The 13,411-nt window shown below is 38.6% G+C and overlaps 1 protein-coding gene and 1 long non-coding RNA gene across 2 annotated transcripts in view; one reads left to right on the top strand and one right to left on the bottom strand.

Moving 5' to 3' along the window:
• The window catches only part of LOC145281526 (transmembrane protein 17B-like), a 41,282-nt gene extending 37,881 nt beyond the window's left edge, over positions 1-3,401 (bottom strand). The window contains exon 1 of the mRNA XM_080132230.1: positions 3,020-3,401. Within this exon, the coding sequence (XP_079988356.1) occupies positions 3,020-3,113 (94 nt within the window). The 5' untranslated portion in view covers positions 3,114-3,401. The remainder of the gene's footprint in view (positions 1-3,019) is intronic.
• The window catches only part of LOC145283069 (uncharacterized), a 29,460-nt gene continuing 17,898 nt past the window's right edge, over positions 1,850-13,411 (top strand). The window contains exon 1 of the long non-coding RNA XR_013868626.1: positions 1,850-2,118. This is a non-coding gene — a long non-coding RNA (uncharacterized LOC145283069). The remainder of the gene's footprint in view (positions 2,119-13,411) is intronic.

The following is a 13,411-nucleotide window of genomic DNA, read 5'->3' as shown; positions in this document are numbered from 1 at the left end:
TCGGTTGAATCTGCAGAACGCATGCTGCCTTTGACAAATGGCAGCTGCACAAGCAGAAGTAAACTATTGGGGAGAGTGGGGCTTGCTATAGTATTTCCGTGCGGGAACATGTGCTTCAATAGCAGTTTTGAACCATTCAGTTGTCTCATTTGCACACTGTTCCGCTGGAAGAATTAGTTAATAAACTCCTATAACATATAGTAAATGCTCCCTAAAGCGTACTCCGTCCCCAATCACCCAATACTACTAACATATTGAAAGTACCTTAATTATCTAATCATCGTCTAGACAACACTCTCGCTCGCCTCTAATATATTCCACCTATACAGAATTCCCCTAGATGTGGCATCCTTATCTTGTTACCTAACTAAATAAATAAGATTTCCGCAATGTGATAGGTGTATCAGAAATTTCGTGAAAAATATTGAATAATTCCACCCCGTCTTTCCAAGCTTATAACTCCTCGAAAAATGTAATTCAAGCCCTAATTTTTTTTTTAAATTAAAGGAGCAAGGGCCAAGGTTTCATTTAAAAAAAAAAAAAAAAAGAAAGAAAAAACAAACAACGTGTTTAAAAATCTTTCACGAAAAACACCCGTCTAGCTGAATCCACTGTGAAAAATTTCCCCCACTCTATATCTGTGCCTAAATCAAAACGCGGATTTCATGAGCAAAGCTTCTTTCTTAGAACTGCACGCCTGTGGAACTCTGTTCCGTCTGCCTGCTTCCCTCCGGACTACAACTTGGATGTCTTCAAGTCTAATGTTAACAAATTCCTAATGAGCCGCCCCCCTAATTAAACACTTCCTAAAATCTCCTCACTAACGTGATGTACTTACAATAACCCTTATCCCTGAGTGGCTTCCGGGCCTTGATAAGTGGTGATCACTGTGTAAAAAAAAATTAAAAAAAAACAAAAAAAAAAAACTTCGGACTTTACAGGTAAATTTCTAAAAAACACTACTTTTTTGTTTGTTTTAAATTTGAATATATTATTTATTGCTCTTTTATCTTCAATTTGTTAGTAAATTAATTATTTACTTTTTAATAGACACTTGAAAATGGGGGGGGGGTGATTTAAAAAAACAAAAAACGTTTGTCTAAAATATTATATTCGGTTTATTGGAAAGAGCATAAAATTTCACATTGACCCTGAAAATGTAAAAATAGAATCAATAGAAAAATTTTGATAGATTTTTAAAGTTTAAAAATTGAAAAATACTGAGCTCGTAAAATTCAGTTAATTTCATTACTGTTTTTTAAAAATTAAAAAAAAAATATTTCTATTACTTTTAAAACAACTTTAATAGTTTATTTTGGAAGTATAATCCATAAAGAAAATAAACAAACCACTTTTAAAAGAGAAATTACGAGTTTTTTATATTTTATTCGCAGTTTCGTGTTAGGGGTGTCAAAAATTCCTACAAAAATTCTGATACACCTAGCGATGTGACAAGTCACTTTACTACGCGCGTGTAAGAAAAGTGGGTAAAATCAATTGAAAGCGGTCGGTGGTTCTATGAGAAAATAAAGCTGTGTACGCATTATAAATGTTTCTTTTCTGTGTCTTATGTTATACATTAATACATTAGGGGTCATTTCGAGTTAAAAGTTTATTTACTGCACTCATCTGGACTAAAGAAAATCATGATTTAAATGTGTATGTCTCGTCTAAATAACTAACGATAATTCTCTGATATGGCCGACAAGACGGGTGATCAAAAAGTCAGATCGAGCGTACCGGAAAACGAAATGAGATCAAATGAGGTCTCATTTCGTTAGTCTCATTTCGTTTTCCGGTACGCGGTACGCTCGATCTGACTTTTTATCACCCGTCTTGTCGGCCATATTAGATATTCATCGTTAGTTATTTAGACGAGGCATACACTTTTAAATCATGATTTTCTCTAGTCCAGATGAGTGCAGTAAATAAACTTTTAACTCGAAATGACCCCTAATGTATTAATGTATAACATAAGACACAGAAAAGAAACATTTATAATGCGTACACAGCTTTATTTTCTCATAGAACCACCGACCGCTTTGAATGGATTTTACCGAAAAGTGTCAACAAAGGCGGTGAAATGGCACAAAATAGTTTCAGGGGTTCATGCAAAAGGTAAATTTGCGACGGTTTAAATTGCCAGATTCGTTTTCAGCAGCCTCAATAATCTCTAAAAACACAAACTATAATAGTTGGCGTTGTGACAGGAAAAATAAACATTTACTTATTACTCTAAATAATGCTTTTATTTAATTTGTGGTCTTCTTCCTTCTGCTCAAGATTTCTTGGAATTTCCCTCTTCCTCTCCAATAAACCTTTTCTTTTGTTGCGCGGGGGGGGGGGGGAGAGTCCAGCATTTTTTGGCCTTTGTTTTTTGGTAAAACTATACAAACACCGTGACAGCGAATTAACCCTAACCCTAACCCCTAACCCTAAACCCTAACCCTAACGCTGTCACGGTGTTTGTATAATAATACCTGTTTTTTTCCCGTTCTTGGAAAACACGATGGCCGCCAATAAAGACGATAGTGATTACGTTAAATACGGATAACTACTTGTTTGCGCAAAAAATAAATGCGATATTCGTCCTCAGCATACCTGAAAACCGGTAAATATTTACGATGTTCCCCAGCGTATTATAAAAAAACCCCAACCTCCCCATGTTAAGAACGGCTTTCGGAATACCCCCCCTCCCAACCTCGAAAGCCGCTCTTAACATGGGGTGGTTGAGGGTGTTTATAAAATCATAAAAAAAATATCTGAAAACCTATAAAAGTTGACAAATTAAAGATGAATTCCGAGGGTGTCAGTAAACTAAAAATTTACCGAATTGACAAAAAAAAAAAAAAAAAAAACAAACAAAAACCATTAGTGTTTTTTTTTTGTTTTTTTTTGTTTTTTTTTAATTTGCAAACTCCATTTATCGATTACAAAATTTCGTCCTAATTGTGTAGAAGCGCCGTTCCGCTTAGGGTCACGGTATGGCTACAATTTTACCAAAATAAAATAAACTCACCAGAACGTAACGATTGATGTTTTCGTGTGTCTTTCGTTACGGGAAAAATAAAATCTGTCATCGTATTTACAGTTTTTCGTAGAGTTGACTCCATGGAGAAGATTTCTTTTTGGTTTTCAAATATAATTTTAATTTAGTTGCAAATATTTTTTTTGACGGACTATGTATAAAAACCGGTAGAAACTAAAACAAAGTTTCTTGTTTAGTTTCGCAAGAAACTATTTGTTGGATAACATTATCTTTAGACAATTGATCATATAATTAGTTCTTAACAAACGAACTTTGTGGTTTTGTTGGTTATTCAAATCTGTAAACAGCAAAATAAAAACAAAACTTTGGAAAATTTTTAAACTCAGCAGCAGCAGCGTTGCTATAGAATTTGTATAAACAAACATTGTTTCGTATTAAAAAAAATGTTAAATGGTTTTTATTCGGTAAAAATGTTTTAAATATCCGTCCTGCTCCTGCACTAAATAAATATTTTAAAAGTTATCTCCTAGATAACTGGTTGTATATTTAACGGTGGAAATTTAATACGAAACTAATATTTTTTACACAACAAAAAAGTAAATAAACGCTGAACTAAGGTATATTACTATATAAAACTACGTTCCTTCTTCGGTAGCAGTGTCAGAAAACATTAAAAATGCGTGATAAAAAATTGAATAATTCGACTTCCTATCTTTCGAAGCTTATAACTACTTGAAAAATGTAATTCAAACCCTAATTTTTTTTTCAATTAAAGGAGTAAAAATCAAATTAAAAAAATTAACAGGTTTAATCGCAAATTATGCAATATTTACTTTTTTAAATCGGTTTTCTTTAAAAAAATTAAGAAAATCAACAAGTTTTAACTTGCTTCGATAAAATATATGTATATATAAATTCCAAAAAATCACTTACCTAAATAAATACTATTCAATGGGTACTTTCATTCTTCATTGTTAAGAATTTATCCATATTTATATTTTAAATTCCATGTATTTTTTTAAAAAATAATTTTTTTTAAACAACTATTTCTCCCCAGCGATATTTTAAAAAATATTTTAGTGCTAAATTGTCCTTATTATTCTTTTGTTAGAAGTGTCTCTTGGATATCAAGAAAAGTTTAATACCTTTAAACGGAAATTTTCTTTGGATTTAACAGACTGAGCATATAGCTCTCTGGCATTTTTTATTATTCTTTTACAGTGGTTGCTGGCAGTCCTGAAAGCAGCTTTAGTCTCAGTACATCTATTACGTTGGTAGCTATGGAAAAAGTGATTTCTGTACGCAATGGCAGCAGCACATTCTGAGGAGAACCATGGCTGGCTGTTAGGTTTTTGTTGGAATTTTTTGAATGGTATGAATCGGTCTATACCTACAATTAACCATTCGGTCAGGTCTGATACTATAGAGGACACATCATTTTTAAACATGGAATGCAAAAGTGGTCAGATATAAATGTACGGAAGCTATCCCAGTCAGCTATGGAGTATTAATATACTGTATGGTGGAGAGGTGCGTCTGAAGACTTATTACATTTCATTTTTATCTTAACTGATACAACCGAGTGATCGGAAGATCCCAGAGGATATAGAACGGAACATGAACATAGCTCAGAGGAAGTTGTGAGGAAAAGGTCTAGAAGGGCTGAAACATGTAACTACTGTATATATATGTCTCAAGCTGAAAGTGTTTTGCTTTGTGTCCGCATGTGCGATAAGGCTGGATAGTAGTTTTGACAGCATATCTCTATAATACTTTCCCTCCAGTTAGCCAAAGGCTAGGGTATGTTTGTGGAAAGAAGGAATATACAAATAAAGTTCAGGACATGTCAAAGTCTACATACTTGCATGGAAAAGTTACATGACGACCACTATGAGTCATGCGAATCGCAGGTATAAGTACAGGGGTGAATGCAAAGTCTGGAGCAGACACAATGACAGATTCTGGGTTGGAAAAACTGATTGCAGTAGGTTTGAATATGATGGACTTTCAAAAAAAGCTGGTTTTACACAGTCTATTGCAACAGTATCTCGTTTGTCATTACTGCTGATGACAAAGTATTTATTGGAGTACTCCTATACTAGGTATAGTCATAAAGAGGTTGAAGAGATCTGCATATAAAGTCAATACGAATAAACACGAACTTTGCGTTCTGAAGGTCAGGTGGATAATAAGGTTTGGAAATAGCAGAGCTATGTGGTGTATACAATACACATGACATAGTGAGACTAAGGTGGGCCACATAACCAGAGGTGTCGATGCATATGCACCAGTTCTTAGTGAAAAACTCACCGGGCCAGCAAAGAGAAGTTCTAAACACCATTTCAGCTGAGGTAGCGTTCAAATCTTATGATAATGAACTAAAATCCTAAAAGAACAAGTGGTAAATGTTCGTTTCATCTATGCTGTTCTTGTTGGGTGGCTAGGGTAACCTTAAGCTGATAATGAAAGTGTTCTACCAGGCCATTAGCGGAAGGGTGGTAGACAGTAGTTGCAATATGCAAAATTTCAAAACATTGACAAAGTTTCCTGAAGGAAAATTGTGATCCTCTCTTGGTAGTAACAGTGAAGGACACACGTAAAATAGAGATCCAATTCTCTATGAATGAATGGGCTACAGATTTCAGAGAAATGTCATGCAAGGGAACGGCCACTGGCCAATGAGTAAAATGATCTACAATAGTGAGGATGTAGCTGTGACCAGCGGAAATGAGTAGAGGACCTACCATGTCCAGTTGAATATGCGAGAAATGAGCATCAGGACTGGGAAAAATTCCAGGGTTGGACTTAGTGTGACGATGCTATAAAATTCTTCACACCAGAGAGTATCTTGTATATTACAGTTACAAGTCGCCCATGCATGCAGTATTGTTGCCACTACTGAACTGGTGCATATACCACTAGTCTTTCACTCTTGGATGGGGACTAAAAATGATTCTTCTCCTTCGTTGTAGTTTAAAGGCAACTTACTCAAATTGTCCAAAATTCCATGCATTCGTATACAATACTACTTATCCATCCATCTATATTTAACTATATTTACAACATATGCAATAACCTATATCTATCAGGTATAACTGTACTCCATATCAAATTGTTCTCTTGTATCTATACTGAGCATATCTTATCTTTCAGTCTTACTAAATATTCGGTTTGGGCACCAAATCAGAATTTCTAATAACAAGTAAATCATACCCTAACACTTTATCCTAACCCTAAACCTACTAAACCATATCTAATCATCCATTCCTAAACTTACAAAACTATATCTAACCATACATTAACTCGTCTCTCTCAATCCAATACTGTAGCAAATTTAGCTGCTTCCACTGCACGAATTTTTACCTATACCCTCTCCCAGTAACAATGGAAATGGAAGCATAATAATGCCCTTTTTTAACCAGGTTACCTACTAAAACCAGCCCATATATCTATTTACTAAATTACGCATGACTCAAAACTTACTGTTTTACCCGTACTATATTGCACTCGCATCTCATGCCCTGCTATCATCTAAAATATAGTTTGGGCACAACTCGTAGTTCAATTCTTAACACCTACTCACACTCTAATATTATACTAGACCCAAGCTCACATGAATAAAAAAATAAAAAATAAAAAAATAAAAGGAAAAAATAAAAAATATATATATACAAAAGAGAAAGCCTCAAACCACATTATCTCCTCATAACAAGCCTCCTTACAATCATAGTTGCTTACACTGCATGAGCTCTACTCAACCCCTTTATCCAGTAACAATGAAATAACAATGTCCCTAATCCACTTTGAAGAGTGTAACTATTTAGCAGATATAACCTCTACAAACTAACCCAATAACATTAACTAACCACGCGGGGTCGCAGAAATACCTGGATTAGAACCCAGGCGCGGAGCAAACCCTCTCAGTGGTGACGGACCCAGTAGATCTTTCCAGATCATCCGTCTAGGAGAAGGAAAACTCTGAAACTAAACCAAAGAGGAGGGAGGCCTCTTCAGTCTTGGATGACAACCTTCCTAGAGCTGGTGACTCAAACAAATTACCGGTTTGCAAACCTAAAATGCTTAAGGAGTAGATAGGTCCTGCCTATCGCCCGGCTTCCATACTCCTTCTTTGCCTATTAGTCAGGCGCAGAGATACCATCACAGTGATTCGACAGAAACACCCAGTGGTAGATCTTGTTTCTTATCTAGGGCGATGAACGCCATTTCCCCACTTCCGACACACCCCACCCCTAAAGCTGGGCACTTGAGAATGCTTGAGTACCACATATGCCTGAGCAATTAGATTGGGTTGACCTTCCTCTGATGGGTTGAGGGTACCGGATTGACAGTTACTGGCTGCTGTTTCCGACTGGTAGTACAGTGGCCCTAACTCTTTGGTAGCGCTTAGAGCGGCTGCTCCATCAACAGTTGAATAATATCGGGATGTTTGCAGTGCCATGGCGCGCATGGAAAGGGACCCTGCACTCATCCCCGGTGGGCTTCCCTGAGGCCACAGTCCTAGTTGATGGAGGGTCAGCTGATGGTCTACTTGTGATGCATGTGTGATATTCTGCATAACCTCCTGTTCGGCTTCCCCTAACCCAACTGAAACTCGTTAAAAAACATGATGACAGTACAATCTAAAAATAAGCTTAAACCAGGCTTAGGGTCAAACAAATCCAACTTGCCTCCTCCCTTGAGGCTTGCATTCACAAATATCCGTGGGCTTAGATCTAATTTAGCTGATGTTGAAGCATTTCTCCTAACAAATACCCCGGATATCTTAGCACTAAGTGAGACTAACCTACACTCCTCCATCCCCTCTAACTACTTTAACATGCCTGGATATCTCCTACTCTGCCGTAAGGACTCTGACAGACATATGCACGGACTTGGAGTTTACATTCGTAATACCCTTCCCTTGACTAGAGAAACAAACCTAGAAACGGATGATCAAGCCTTTATGTGCTTTAGACTAATCATGCAACACAACATTAGCTACTTTTACTTTCTCTACCGCTCTCCCTCGACCCAAGACTGCACCATAATAAACAAAGTATCTGACAGCATAGACACAGCACTCTCCTTCGACACTAGCGCCCAAGTACATGTATTTGGCGACTTTAATGTCCATCACAAAAACTGGCTTGGATTCTCTACTTACACAGATGCAGCAGGCAGCGCAACTCATAGCTTCTCTGTATCTCACTCCCTATCGCAAATTGTTACTTTTCCAACCCGCTTCCCTGATCAGGAAGAACAACACGCATCACTATTAGATCTGTTTTGACCACAGTTCCTGATGATTGTGTAACGAAAGCCGACAGCCCACTTGGGAACGCTGATCATGCGGTGATAATGGTTGAAATCGCCCTAAACTCTAGACCCAAAACTGAAGAGCCAGTGCTCAAAACAACGAGATATTACAAAAAGGCTGACTGGGAAGTTATCAGAGATCTTATCAGAGACGCCCCATGGGGAAATATTTTTTCTCTTCCTGCTGAACAGTGTACAACCGAGACCACTGAATGGTTCAAAACTGCAATCGAAGCGCATGTTCCCATGCGGAAATTCTATAGCAAGCCCCACTCTCCCCAATGGTTTACTTCGACTTGCGCAACTGCCATTGCTCAAAGGCAGCATGCATTCCGCAGGTTTAACCGACATAAGACCAGTTCAAACAGACAGAAGTACATAGAAGCTAGAAGTAACGTTAAGAAAGAAATAGCGACAGCTAAGAGGGAATTTACGGAAACCACTAAAAAACGCATCGAAGCACAAAAACTAAGAACTCGTGACTTCTGGAAAATCTACAACAGTGTAGTAAATAATGGGCAATCAACAATTCCCCCACTAACCAACAATCACGAGGTTCTTTGCTCAGCAACCGAGAAAGCTAACATGCTTGCCAGTCGGTTTGCCTCAAACTCCACACTGAACCCTCTATACCACCCCCTACCCCAATTTCCTATGCGGACATATGCCACGCTAGACGATCTGATAATCACCCCTGCTCAGGTGCATGCTATCATAAAAAACCTTGACACTTCCAAAGCATGTGGACCCGACCTCATCCCAGCTGTGCAATTAAAAAAGTGCTCAGCCGAAGTAGCTCCAGTTCTCTCCAAACTCTACAACAAATGCCTAAATGAATCTTGCTTTCCGAGCTGTTGGAAAACTGCTTCTGTAGTACCAGTATTCAAGAATTCTGGCGAAAGAACTGACCCATTAAATTATCGCCCTATTAGCCTCCTCCCACTTTTTGCCAAAATATTTGAGACCTTAATTAACCATTCTCTAGTCCAGCACCTTACAGATGCTAAACTTCTGACCGACCATCAATATGGATTTAGACAAGCCCGTTCCACGGCAGACATCCTCACTGTAATCTCTGAACGCATATACCATTCACTGGACAAAGCGGGAGAGGGCAGAGCGTTAGCTCTAGATATATCTAAGGCTTTTGACAGGGTATGGCATGAGGGTCTCCTCAGGAAGATTAGATCTTACGGTATCACTGGTAGAATACTTAACATAATTAAATCCTTCTTAGATAAGAGAAAAATCCAGGTTGTCCTTGACGGTCGTACATCTAAACAATATGATATAAATGCGGGAGTGCCCCAGGGATCTATCCTTGGACCTCTGTTGTTCCTGATATTCATAAATGACCTCCCCGACAAAATTGCCTCTGAGATGGGTATATATGCTGATGACACCACACTCTATAGCAGGCACGACAGGAAAACAAATGAACATATATCTAAAGTAATGGCAGAAACACTAGAGGATGACCTCCAATCAGTAGTGGAATGGGGACAAAAATGGATGGTAACATTCAATGCCACCAAAACAAAACTGGTTTCATTCAATAATTACAAGAAACCTTCTCTACCACCTATAGCAATGGCCAACGACTCTTTATCTGAGAGTACGTCTCTCAAGCTCCTTGGCCTAACGTTCACAGGAAACATGAGTTGGAACAATTACATCGAGGGCATTGCCAGGGCCGCTGCAAGGAAGGTAGGCTCTCTCTACCGTGCTAGAAAACTTCTAACACCCGAAAGTATCCTGTACCTCTATAAGGCCACTATTCGCCCATGTATGGAGTATTGCTGTCATATTTGGGCCGGTGCATCGGCTACTAGTCTCTCGCTCCTTGACAGGGTTCAAAAGAGAGTCGCAAATCTGATAGGCCCTAAACTGGCATCTAAACTTCAGCCTCTGTCCCATCGTCGAAACGTTGCATCCCTCTGCCTGTTCTACAAGTATTATAATGGTGAATGCTCTGAAGAGCTGCAAGCACTTGTGCCCCCACGACGTGAACACCCTCGACAGACCCGACAAGCTGCAAAATCCCACCCCCACACTGTAGAGATCCCTAGATGTAAAAGATCTTTCTACTCCAGTAGTTTCTTCCCCAGAACTGCTAGACTTTGGAATTCCATTCCAGGTCACTGCTTCCCCAACTGTACTGACATGCATAAGTTCAAGTGCAACGTGAACCAACATCTCGCTGCCCTAATCCCTACATAGTACCCCAGTAGATGTTTCCCCTGATAGTAGCCCCCTACACCAAAGTGGCAATGTGCCTTGTTTGGGGTGAAAATGTAATAAAAAAAAAAAATAAAATAATACTATCAACTAATCTCCAACCTCTGTCCCATCACCACAATATTGCATCCCTATGCCTGTTTTACAAGTATTTTAATGGAATGTGCTGTGTGCACTTGTACCCTCTGAACATACATATCCCGAAGTGGTAATATGCCTTTTTTTTTCTTTTTTACAAAGGAGTTACCACTTATTAAGGCCCCGGGGCCACTCAAGTATAAGGGTTAACGAGTGTACAATAGTCAATGAGACAATATCATAGTAATTGTTAGTAGTGGGAATTTGGTAAATTGGATTACTTAAGGAAACATCTCATCAAGAACTTGTTTACATTGGACTTGAAGACGGCCATATTGTAGTCAGCTGGAAAGCAGGGAAACAGACGAGAATTCCACAGGCGTGCAGTTCTAAGAAAGAAGCTTTGTTCATGGAATCTACGTTTAGGTTTAGGCACAGATAAGTCTGTTGCCAAAGTCGCTGGAAAGATGGTGGGATCCTTCTACCGCTCCAGAAGATATCTCACTACTGATGCAATTCTCTATCTATATAAAAGCCAAGTACGTCCAAGGATGGAATACTGTTGCCATATCTGGGCAGGAGCTGCCAAAAACAGCCTATCATGCCTTGACAGAGTACAAAATAGACTTCGTGGTTTAGTGGGGGATGCCCTTTTCTCTACCCTGCAACCCCTCTCCCAAAGAAGAGACGTTGCGAGCCTATCCTTGTTTTATCGTTATTTTCATGGCAGGTGCTCGTCTGAACTCCAATCCCTGGTCCCCCCTCGCCAATCTTTCACGAAAAACACCCGTCTAGCTGAATCCACTGTGAAAAATTTCCCCCACTCAATATCTGTGTCTAAATCAAAACGCGGATTCCATGAACAAAGCTTCTTTCTTAGAACTGCACGCCTGTGGAACTCTGTTCCGTCTGCCTGCTTCCCTCCGGACTACAACTTGGATGTCTTCAAGTCTAATGTTAACAAATTCCTAATGAACCGCCCCCTTAAGTAAACACTTCATCAAATCTCCACACTAACGTAATGTACTCGCAATAAACCTTATCCCTGAGTGGCTTCCGGGCCTTGATAAGTGGTGATCACTGAGTAAAAAAAAAAAAAAAAAAAAAAAAAAGATAAAAACTAAGAGAAATTATTGGTAGTGGTTTCAGTTAGACACGTGTCTTTTGTTAAACTTTGGCCAGGGGGGACCATAGATCGGAGCTCAGATGAACACTTGCCATGAAAGTAATGATAAAGCAGAGATAGGCTCGCAATGTCTCTTCTGTGGGAAAGAGATTGCAGGGAAGAGAAAATGGCATCCCCACTAGACTACAAAGTCTATTTTGAACTTTGTCAAGGCAGGATAAAGTATTTCTAGTAGCTCCTTCCTAGATGTGTCAATAGTACTTCATCCTTATACAGGTAGAGAATTGTATGTAGTGAGATATCTACTGGAGTGGTAGAAGGATCCCATTTTCCCAGCGATCTTGGCAACGGATTCGATGTATGTGTTCCATTTCAGATGAGGAGTAAAGTTCAAACCTAGAAGCTTGTCCCTAAGACGAGAGTCATTCATTTTAATTGATGCCAGACGGGGCTCAGAGCATTGATGATGTAAAGATAGAGGCTTGGTTTTAGATGCATTAAAATTAACCAGCCACCTCTTTCCCCATTGTATCATGTGCTCAAGATCAAAAGAGAGAGAATGAGAGAACTTTGTCATTTATGGCCTTTTCAATGTTGCCATAGATGGTAGTGTTGTCAGCATAAATATCTATGAATGATCTTAGGATGTGTATTTGGGAGATCATTAATGTAGAGAGTTGGATCCAGGATGGACCCCTGAGGGATTCCAGCATTAATACTATGAGCTTCTGATTTTCTGTCCATCAACCACGACTCTTATGAACTATCAAAGAGAAATGATTTAATGATAATTAATACTGTGAGCTCTGATTTCTATCCATCAATCACTACTGGAGATCTTGTAGTGTAGACCTTTATCAAAGGCCTTTGATATATCGAAAGCAATTGCTCTAGAAGGAAGTCTCTGTCGAGAGATTTACTAACTCTATGAGATATAACCATTAGCACATCTTCTGTAGATCTAGCAGAACGGAAACCATATTGCATGTCACTGAGTGGGTTAGTTTTGCTGAGGTGGTTGACTATTTCTCTATTTAACACAGATTCAAGCAACTTAGTCATGATGCACAGGAGACTTATTAGTCTATACTGAGAGGTAGATGACCGATCACCTAAATTCTAAAATGCAGGGCATACTGATAAGATTTTCCAGGGTGTTGGGAAACAATTCTCCTTAAGACAATGCTTAAACATCTTTGTAAGTATTCTAGGGCAATTGCTCTTGACATATTATAAAGCCTTTGATAGGGTATGGCATAAAGGTCTATGCCACAAGATCTTCAGTTACGTTTATTACTAATAGCTTCATAAGAGTAGTGGTTAATGAGTAGAAATAAGAAGCTCACAGTATTAATGTAAGAGTCCCTCAGGGATTTATCCTGGGCCCAACTCTCTTCCTGATCTACATCAACGATCTCCCAAATCACATCCTAAGATCATTTGTAGATATTTATGCTGACAACACTACCATCTATGGCAACATTTAAAAGGATGTAAATTACCAAGTTCTCTCTGATTCTCTCTCTTTTGATTTTGAGCACGTAATACAAGGGGGAAAGAGCTGACTGGTTAATTTTAATGCATCTAAAACCAAACTTCTATCTTTACATCATCAATACTCTGATCTCTGTTTGGCATCAATTGAAATGAATGGCTCGCATCTT

The sequence above is a fragment of the Euprymna scolopes genome, chromosome 1, assembly GCF_053919585.1.
Source record: "Euprymna scolopes isolate OS-2025 chromosome 1, ASM5391958v1, whole genome shotgun sequence".
Classification (NCBI taxonomy): domain Eukaryota; kingdom Metazoa; phylum Mollusca; class Cephalopoda; order Sepiida; family Sepiolidae; genus Euprymna; species Euprymna scolopes.
Note: the sequence above shows the minus strand (reverse complement) of the source record. Positions and strands in the feature narration are given on the sequence as shown.